The sequence below is a fragment of the Meleagris gallopavo genome, chromosome 1 (assembly GCF_905368555.1).
Source record: "Meleagris gallopavo chromosome 1, MGAL_WU_HG_1.1, whole genome shotgun sequence".
Classification (NCBI taxonomy): Eukaryota; Metazoa; Chordata; class Aves; order Galliformes; family Phasianidae; genus Meleagris; species Meleagris gallopavo.
In genome coordinates this window covers 78,826,450-78,836,733 of record NC_139404.1, presented here as the reverse complement: position 1 = coordinate 78,836,733, position 10,284 = coordinate 78,826,450, and the positions used below count along the sequence as shown (strand labels likewise).

General features: G+C 48.5%; 1 protein-coding gene across 2 annotated transcripts; it reads right to left on the bottom strand.

Annotated features, from left to right (window-relative positions):
• Positions 1-284: 284 nt before the first annotated feature.
• POPDC2 (popeye domain cAMP effector 2) lies at positions 285-10,079 on the bottom strand. 2 transcript variants are annotated; one of them, XM_010719079.4, is made up of 4 exons: positions 9,176-10,079; positions 6,933-7,041; positions 4,290-4,803; positions 285-732 (listed from the first exon to the last, which is right to left on the bottom strand). In XM_010719079.4, the coding sequence occupies exons 1-3, from the start codon at positions 9,664-9,666 to the stop codon at positions 4,336-4,338; spliced, it is 1,068 nt and encodes a 355-aa protein (XP_010717381.1). In that variant the 5' UTR covers positions 9,667-10,079; the 3' UTR covers positions 285-732; positions 4,290-4,335. The 2 variants fall into 2 exon arrangements, with proteins under 2 accessions (XP_010717381.1, XP_003202753.1); XM_003202705.5 differs by having other exon boundaries at positions 4,428-4,803.
• Between the last annotated feature and the right edge of the window lie 205 nt (positions 10,080-10,284).

Sequence of the window (10,284 nt, the reverse complement as noted above, 5' to 3'; positions counted from 1 at the left end):
AATCAACTCAAACCCTTTGCCAGAAACTGGTAATGTCTTTGATAAGCAGTGCTTGCCAGCAGTGAGAAACCTGGTCCCTAGAAGGGCTTTCCTGGCCTTACTAGAGCAGACGCCTACTGTGATGTAATAGATCCACTCTCCATATTATGCCTTCTGATACATGCCCATTATCAAAGCCACCAGGCACCCCCAATTCCCACTGTCCTTTTCCCGATGGCTTTCAAACCACCTCATATTCCCCAAGCAGCATTATCGCCCTCTCCAAATCCTCAAACACCACCAACTTCTCCTCTGTCTTTAATGGGAATCGTTAAATCAAAGGGAACACAGATCCCATGAGCAGCTCATGCTGCTTGCAGCCGTATTGCTGTGCCATGGTACCAGGCCTGCCGAAATGATCTGCGGAGGCAGGACTAGAAATCAAACCAGGGTATCACCCTGGGGCCAGCAAGTTGAAGCAAACATTGTGGAGTGGGAGGTGCTGGAGGGTCACTGCAGTCCCACGCGTGTGCTTCAGTGTGCTCCTGAGTGTCCGTGTCCATGCAGGCAGACATTTTGGTGCGTGCTACAGAGTGTCCATCTGGTCAGAAAGGTGTGTGAGTACACAGCCCCCCCAGGAGGGCTTGGGATCCAAACAGCCTGCTGTTCCCTAGAGCTCGGGGGTCTGCGTGGGAGCCAGGGGAGCTCGTCCTTTGCAGGGAGCAGGAAGGTGGCTCCAGAGGTTCTCAGAGGCTGTGGAAAAAAAGCAGTGGAGCAGGAAGGAAAATTAAGGGGGAGAGAAAGGGACAAAGAAAGAAAGCATCATTAGTGTCAGAGGAATAATTCTTACTTGTTTTGCAAACCTTTCCAAGACACAAACCTCACAGAGCTCACCATTACTTTTCCTCCTCCCCCTCTCCTGTTAAATTAACATGCAAAACCATATAATTCTTCCACACACAATATATCAGAAAATGTTATCCAAGCACACTGAAGCAGCAAAACCAAAGCTTTTCCAAGCACCTCCTGTGATACCACTGGAACAAAGCCCACAGCTCCTTTAGTTCTGCTTGCAAAGCAGGTGTAAAAATTCCTACTAATGTAGATACCAGGCTACAGCCCATCGAGCACCCATCCATTTTGCCCACCCAAGAGAAAGCCAGCTCACAGATGCAAAACTAAGTAGCAGCAGCTACGCATCTTGCAAGCATTTATAGAACAAGCCAGAGCGAATGCAATATGGAAGGGGGAAAAGGCAGGTGGCTTCTGGTTGTATCAATTTTCATTCAGGGATTAAAGCTTTGTTTGCTAGGGAGTACTGGGCTATACAGCAGTATGCTGTATAAAGCAAGTTTTGAACAGAACCCTTGAAACTGTCTCTTTTAAACAGACAAATTACTGAAACAGCTGTTCTCCTGAAAAAGCATGTGCTCTTCAGTAGGATAACACAGTCTGTTTGCTTGCAAGCAGACGAGAAATTCTCTCAAGGACTAGAGGGTAACTACAGTAGGACAACACATCTCACAGGAAAGTTTTGTACTGAAACGGCCTCAAGTTGCAAGGAGGGGGTTTAGGTTGCACATCAGGAAGAAATTCTCCACAGAGATGGTGACCAGGGATTGGAAGAGGCTGTCCAGAGCAGAGGAGTTCCCACTCCTGAAGGTATCTAAGAGTTATGTAGATGTGGAACTAAGAGATGTGGTTCAGTGATGAGATTCAGCAGGTCACACTGACGGTTGGACTTCATGACCTTGAAGGTCTTTTCCAACTGAGATCTATGGACATTCAAAAATCACTGTGGTCATTCAGAAATTGTTTCCTGCATTGTGGCATAGCAAGTTGGCAACAGTCAATGAAAAGAAAGGTGATTTGCAGAAGCACTCCGGCAAGAAGAATTTAGAGAACCAGAAGGTAATTACCCAGCCTGGAAACTGCTGGGGAGACAGATGAGAGCTCAGGACATGGGAAAGCCCCAGGAAAGCTCTGAGACCACAGCTATTGCATACCTCAAGCAAGGATGATGTGGGGACTATCCCTGTTTACTGTTTTCACCACTTTTAACGCAGAAGTTACAAAAGTGCTTGCCCCAGGCTGCAGCAGGCTGGTGCAGCTGTGCATGTGCCCAGCCAGGAGGGAGGAGCGCAGCTCCTTTCTAGCACTACCTTCTGCTGTTAAGTGCTCAGGTCATGGTGGAACAATGTCCTAGTGTGACAATCGACAAAAGGAAGACCATCCCCTCCTCCACTCCAAATACAGGCCTCTGGAACATTTGGGCTTCTATCACAAGTCTCTACTCCAAATATCAACCCATGCTGACATTGCCTCTGTCCCAAGATCTAGAAAGGCAAGAACTTCCAAATGTTTTAAAAGGACTTTGTGACAGAATATGGACCTTTGTGTTGCATCCCATGAACTTTCCCTAATGCAGATGTAAACAAGCACCTTTTGCATGCATGTTCACAGTATTGCCTTACGCCAAATACAGTTGGCTGAAAGGTTCAATTCAAGAAAAGCTGTGGTATTCTTTGCCTCCATCACTTCCTTCCTTATTTTTTTAATTGCATTTGAAATTCTGATTTTACTAAGCTTCATCTACCAGGAGAATTCTGCCAGTGACCTGAGAATGGATATCCTAGCACTGAGAAAACAACATACAAGCAAAACACAGACAAAGTGCCCATTTACAGCACTAACTGCATTTATTTTTGATTGCATCTATGCAACAGAAATGCCTGACAGTTAAGAGAATGACTGTCTCATAACTGATTCATGTTCCTGCTTCTCCAAGTAAGGACTGAAAAAGCTTCAAGTTTGTACCTCCAGCAGCCTACAGCCTAACTGTCAAATTAGGAGAACTCCTAAGCTGGAAAATAAATAAGGATTTTAATTTTTTTTTTTTTCTGTGAACCATTTTTTTTAAACAAAGCAAAACTCTTGCTGTTTTGTTTTGTTTAAATCCAATTCAAGGAAAACCAAACACACTTGTTCTTCTCCTGGCTAGCTCCATCATATCTCAGATTTCAAGTCAGTAGACGTGGAAATGCAGGAACAGGCACATAGCTTAATTCAAAGCAGAATGGTATTGGACAGGAAGATCTTCTAGCTCCAGTGCTTCCAAAACTCTTTTTAGCTTTCTTGCAGACTCAGCTTGGACTCATGCAGTGGTCACTTCTAGGACAGAAATCCCAGCCCTATGCTTGGAGTCTGGCAACTGGCTGCCAGAAAGCAGCATTTCAAGACAGCAGGAATGCACATTTGGAGACTGCAGCTGGTGTGCAGCAGCTGGCTAAATGTAGCTCAGCATGGAATTTATCTCTCAGTCACTTGCATATGAATTTCAAATATGAGCCACTCTACTAGCTATTTCTGTTTGCCTGTACTGTCCCAATGTCCCGTCCCCAAGCCCAGGAATTTCCTTCCCCAAGAGCAAGGAGCTGGCATTTTGGAGGGGAGCACTTATTCCCACTTACCAGAAAGTAGAGCTTGGGGCATGTAAAAGCAATATTTTACATTTGGCCTGGCAGAGTTCAGGGTCATTGGAGACTTTGAATAATGCACAGTGCTCCCACTATCAATCCACGTTAAGCCCTAGAGGTGGTTTTATCTGTGCTGGCCTCACTGAGGTTGTCAGCTCCCTTACCTGCATTTACCCTCCTCAGTTCCATACCAGAATATCTTCAGTCACAGCTCTACCTCACACAAGCAGGCTAATCCCACGCTGTCCTTGCAGATACCCATACATCCCACTAACCTGGATGCCATTATAGTGCCTCTACCTCCCCAGGGGGATGGAGAGGACAAGGCAGGGAGGAGCTTCCTCTGGGCTGGTGACCAGTCCTTACACTCCACTGTGTGCCTGATGCCTGTAATTAAGCTTTTACCTCCTCCTGCTTAAAATCATGCAGGTCAAGGACATCTCCTTGAGTTCTCTGGCAAAAAAATGCTGCCAAGTGCTCACAGCAGTATCATAGTCCTTCCCAGCACCATGATGACCAAGCAGGTGCACCTGACAATCATAAGGTACATTTGTGGTGATTTCCTTAGGGAAAAAGAGGGCTGTGTGTTGTGGGTTTATACCTACTTGTATGCTAACCTCCGTAACAAGAGAGCAAGGCATCTTGCGCTGGTAGTGGGAAGCCACCAGGAGGGAACTGGTAAGGCCAAGCAGCCACTATCTTCTGTTCTGCTTTGAGGCTGCTGTACCTCTGCCCCTGGGGACTTCAGGGGAGCCACCTGCACTTTTCCTTACCTCTGTGGCAAGCAAGGGCAAGAGGCTGGGGAATGACTTGCTGCCACTGGTGGGTACTTACGCAGGGGTGCCACATGGAGTGACGCATGCCCGTGTAGGGAGCACCCTCACTTCATATACTCCCCTTCGCTCACATAGTCCATAAATGACCCTGGTAACTCAGCAAAATCTTCCAAGACAAGACTGGTGGAGTCCTCACCCAGCAGGTCGCTCTCGGCCCGGGAGGACCGAGGGCGTGAAGGTGGTGGTGGTGGTGGAGGCTGTGGAGGAGGTTCCAAGGCCCCGTCCAGCCCATGTTCAGGCTGTGGTGAGCGCGGCAGCTCCTCGGCCTCCTCCAGCTCCCCCTCTGAGGAGGCCGGTCCCAGGACATGGTAGAGGCTGGGCAAGCGGATGTCAAAGCGGAGACCAAACTTGGCGAAGAGCTTCTCATTGAGGGAGTAGAGCTTCTCTGAGATGTCATAGCCCAAGTGGGAGGAGAAGAGGCGGGAAATGTAGCGGTCCTTCCTCAGAAGGAGGTACAGCCGCCGCCTTGGCCAGGTGATGTAGCTGCAGTCAGTTTCAGCTGTCAGTGTGACCTGTGGGGCAACAAAGGAGTCATTATAGCCATTTTTTACACTAGCTATAAGATCAAGCTAACAGTAATTTTAGAATATACAACACATGACTATATATTGCAATAAATATAATAATAAAATATAAGAAACATATGCAAGGTGAAATACTCTTGGGCCAGAGAAGAATATCTGAATGTAATGGAGACACAGGCATGCAAACAAGCATTGGAACCAAAATATCCCGGGGGCTCCCTTTCACTCCATACACAGGGGTCTCCTTGGCCAGTCACCGTGGCAGAGGGCCATTGGGAAGCTGAACATGGCTTGGCTGCAAGTGTGTGTCCTTGGGATTGATACCTAACACTGCTGCCATGCAAGCAGCTGCCCTATGAAAGAAATACAGGACCTAATAGCTGAGAACTTCCCCAGGACAAGGTTAGCGAGAGTATGGGTTACACAGAAACTGCAGTGAGGAGAATCTCATTTTCCTAACCAATTTCTGGCACAGCCTCTCTTTTTCACAAGGGATTAGGTGAACTGCGACAACAGAACTTAGTTAGGTTTTCTCCTAACTAGGGCAACAGGACAGGATTTGTTCATGAACCTCTGGCATCATCAGAGCTTCTGGGAGAATGAGCCAGCCACAAAACCCAACTCCTCCAGGCACTGGAAGCCAGCAGCTCAGCAGCAGTATGGGAAGAAGATGTGGCCAAAGCAGAAGGCATGAGAAAAAGTGGAGTGAGTCAGGCTCTTGCCACTTCTCAGTGGGCCTAGAATTGCTCAACCCAGTCAGCCACAGGGGGAAACGTGGGCAAGAAAAGCTTTCCATGTCCTGTTCCAGCAAAGGTCCAGAATCAAATATGCATTTTTCTACCCAAACGACTGTGGTGCTGGAAAAGGTTGAGATGAGATAGTCTTATCAGTGACACGGATATGGGGAACTAGTGGGTCTAACATTTGCTCAAGATAGCATGTTACCACAGGCATCAAGAACAATGTTCTGCCAGTCAAACCACACCTGATGAATTTTGGTCTCATGCAGCCTCATAATTCTTCATTCTCTTTAGTGAGCAGATAAGGATTTAGTCATTTCTAGCATGCTGCTGCAGCCTTTCCACACCCAGACCAATACCAGCTATCCCAGTGCCCTGGTGCAACTGATCTCCCTGACCAGGAGCTCTAGGAACATTCGGTTCCACAGAAATTAGCTCAGAAAGCACTGCTGATGCCTGTGCAGATGTTTCCTGCCTTTGACGAACCTTTTCCCTCAGGGAACAACAGGTATTGTTCTCTCTTATCAACTCTTACTTAAATAGAACTCAGGAGTAGGTTGAAGCCTGGTGCAAAACACAGGATACCTCCACCTCTGGCACAGCCATGCTGTTGTTACTCTCCATGCACCTCAGTACCTTGGCCTGACATCTCAATTTCTGTTCACAAACTGTAGGCTGTGCCACCCTTACAGGGTCAGCCATTCTCTGCTGCTCCTTCTCTGGTAGGATTGTGATGATCAGTGATGGCAGAGGTCTCAGAACCAGTCACCATGACCTCCCCCTCACAGTATCCAGGACAAATTCAGACCTGAGGAAAGCAGATATGGGGAGCTGCCTTGGCTTAACCAAGTCTGAACGCGGCTGTCCCCATAAGAGCATAATTCCCTCATGACTGTCCCACCCTCCCCAGGGATTAGCAAAGCCTCTCCTCATATGCTCCAACTGGCACACTCTAGATTGACATCCTGATAGCTATCAGCCAATCCCATGGGTTAAAGGCGGAGAGATACGGGTTTGCGTAATCTCCTCCAGAAGGAAAGCCAAACAACAAATACTGTGGTGTTGACAGCAAGATCAAAACCCTCTCAATTGCTGCAAATAACAATTGCTCTGGTCTCTCAGCAAGGGATTCCTTTGCTCAGAAAGGACCATATTCAGGCGTGAATCATCCTTTCTGCTTCTCCACCCCAAATAGATACCATCCTGCCACAGAACAATGCAGCCCACTGGGCAAACATTTCAGTGTTGGTACAAGGGAGCATTCTGACAGCAGCGAGCCAGCAACCCAAGGCCTCCCCGCCTGCTGAATCGCGCCTGGCATTGCTGCTGGCTGGCTGTGGGAAACCAGGAGTGAGCCTGGGTGACACTTAGGGTTACCTGGAACGTTCCTTCCTCAGAAGGTCGTAGTGACTCCCATTCTGGAGAGTCCAGAAACTGGTATGGAAAGATGTAGTGGAGGAACTGCCCATCCTGGCTCACACGGATCCTGCAGGTATAGGCAAAATGCACAGGCTTAGACTGCAAAGCAGATATCTCTTGAAATTGACCACACAGCCGGTCCCACCGGCAAGGAGAGGCCTTCTCCCTGCCTCGTGTGTGTCACAGCCTACTAAAGGCAGCTGCACACACTCTGGCCTTTGGGGCTCTCTCTTTTTCTCAATGGGAAATGAGATTCACTGCCACTGCCCTGCTCTCCACTTGTTTCATTTTTACTGCATACCCAGCCCTCACAGGTGCAATGCCAGTCCTAAACCAGGACTTCTGAGCCCACAAGATTGCTGCTGTTCAAGTACTTCTCAGCCTGACCATACCTCTTTCTACTTGCATCTTCCCGCTTTCCTTTGAGTTGCATGAGGGCAGGCAATCCTCACCTCCATGCTGCACAGCCCTCTCCCAGAATCACACTGGCAGCATGCTGCAAGCTCATAGTTTGCTGCACACTCAATCTTGCAGCCTCTTGCTTTCCAAGCATCATTTGCATAGCCTGGAACAATGGCAGGGCAGGCTGAAGCTCTGTTTTTGCTCTGCACCACCACACTGCTGCATGCCACACTCTGCAGTAGCATGAGCTCGGGCAATTCCAGCTTTTAGGAGTTACAATGCTCATTTCGCTGCTGAATTTTAGTTAGTCAGATGCACTGCCTGGGAAAGTCAAGGACTGCAATACTTTCTGTTCCAGGCAAATCCTGTGCTTCCAGTCCACCTTATCTTAATATCATTCCATTCTGGAGAGGACATCAGAAGAGCAGCTCTGCAGTGCTCTGCAGGGTCAGCCATGGCCTCGTAATGTAACAGGGTGGGTAGCAAGAAATGTAAATCCAATCCCACCTCCACAGAGCATCTCATAGCAAGATGCATACTTCCCACAGCAAAAGAGAGCAGGACAACTCCACCAGTGCTGGCTTACTGCACATTGCAGCATTTTGTGCTCACAGAGCAGCAGCAGATGACCCAGTGCAAGGCAAGGCAGCTCTCCTGAGAAATCCTATTTGCAGGTCTGTACACTTCAAAGGAGGGTGCTTAGCATGGAGTTTGGTTAGGAGAAGGGCATCCAGTAGAAATACACATACCCAGTTTCCTCCCAGTACATTGCCTGGGTTGGTAGTCCCAGAACGCTCTTAGCACATCCCCCAGAAATGTCCAAACATACAAGAAAAAGCAAGGACAACCCTTCTTCATGTCCCCCCTCACCTCCACTGCAGTAGACCACAAGTTCCAGGTGATGCTGAATTCATCTTCCCAAAGGAAAATCCTTGTGAGACACTTACAGGTCTCTTTCCTTTTTTACTCTCTCTTGACATTAACGCTGAGTGCCTGGCAGCAGTTAATATCACTACTATTTTCTGCATTTAGATTTTGAAAATTGGAAAAGAGGTATGATCATGGGAGTGTGCCACAGGCTCTAGGGTAAACAAATGCCAGTACCTCATCAGCACTGTTCACTCTATCACACAATCAAACCCCCCAGTAAATAAATAGCAAATTAACATAGCTTGAAGGCAAACAGCTACAACCATCTACAGGTCCTCCTCGATGGTCCAGAAGGAACAGCATGGATGCATGACAATACAAAAAAAGAAAGGAGCCTGCTGAGGTGAGATGGATTTTCTTTTGACAAAATGACCCTCAAAGTGGAAAAACAGAGCCTTGAAGGCTCAGATAATGGAGACGAAGTTCTCCCTTAATGCTGCTGGCCAGGGCAGCAGGTGAACCAAAGACTCTTGCTTGGCGTACTCAGTCACCCATAGCACAGTGCCATTTCTGGAACCCACAGAGAACACAGGTTCAGACACACCTCCTGCTCTCATGGCTCCAGGGCAGCTCCCACTAGAAATAAAATCACTTTAAAAAGACACATAAAGAGGTAAGGATCCCCCAACATTATCATAAGCACAGCTGTGCTTGCTGTGTATCATTACCTGAAATATTTTTATATATAGAAAAAGCCCAAAGGGAAGCTGAAAAAAAAAATAATCAGCAAAAGCAGCAGGAAGACGTATATCACAAAGCCCTTTCAGAGGAAGGAAATAATCACACCCCAGTTAGTACAGAGGGAGAAAACTACCCACAGCAGCCTCAGTGCTTTGCTGTGGGCCTGCTGGGAACCAGGAGAGCTTTACCTGCCAGACAGCAGCAAGGAGAGCCGGTCGATGGGCGTCTTGCCCTCCACTGCGTAATTCTGGTCTCGGCCTAATGATTGCACTTGCTCTTCACAGCACTTCACAATTTCTCTGTAGACTTCCAGGGGCACCTGCAAGGGCAGGTACATGGCCTTGTAGAGAAGCTCAAACTCTTCGGGGACGGTGTCTCTGCGGAGTCGGTAAGCCAGGTGAGCCAGCTGCAGCACACAGGTGAGGACGAGCAGCGCATTCCAGACTAAGATGTCAAGGCCACAGGCGCTCAGCCAGCCCCACAGAGCATAGCAGAAGTAGCCCGGGGCCAGGAGGCCAAAAATATAGAGGGACCCAAAGATGCCGCTGCCACCCATGTAGCCTAGGAGAACGATACAGCTGGCCAGATGGTAGGCCGCTCCCTCCATGTGCTCCTTCCAGGCATTGCAGGCAGGAGGCTGGAGGACAGCTTGGTCCCAGGGGGGGCTGCTGGTTCTCATCCTGCCCCGGCCGACTGGAGTTAAAAAGCAATTGTCATATGCAAAGAGTGCAGAGGTCTGAAAGCAGAGCTGCTGGGTGGCTTTTCCTCCTCCTACTCCTCAGTACCGGCTGGTCCCACAGCAGTGCACTTCACAGCGACATGTTAAAGCACTGCTAGATGTTTTCACTACCAAAAAATCCCCGAAGAGCTCACTTTTTCTCTTTGTGGCTCACAAATCAGACTGGCCCTCTCCCTAGCTGCACCAAAGAAAAACAGATCTGGCAAAACAGCAACTGAAAAAGCTCAGGCAAAGAGAAAGCAGAGGCCATTAGCTGGAAAACTCTGAGTCCAGTTAGAGATCTGGTTGCAATGCTCCTGTCGCCAGCCCTCGGCAGTGAAAATGAGCCCGCGAGAGAGCGGCGGGGAGGGCGGCAGGGTTGGATTTGGTACGTCTATCACTTGGCAGCAGCGAGGAGAGGGACCCCAGAGGGATAACCATGTTTGGAATTGAAATCCAAGGAGCAAAAGCAGCAAGGGGAATGGAGAACAGGCACGCACCCGCCACTTAACATAACTCAGGCACACAGATAAGTCCAGTGCAATGAGGGGAAAGGAGAGGGAGAGCAACGGGCTTTAT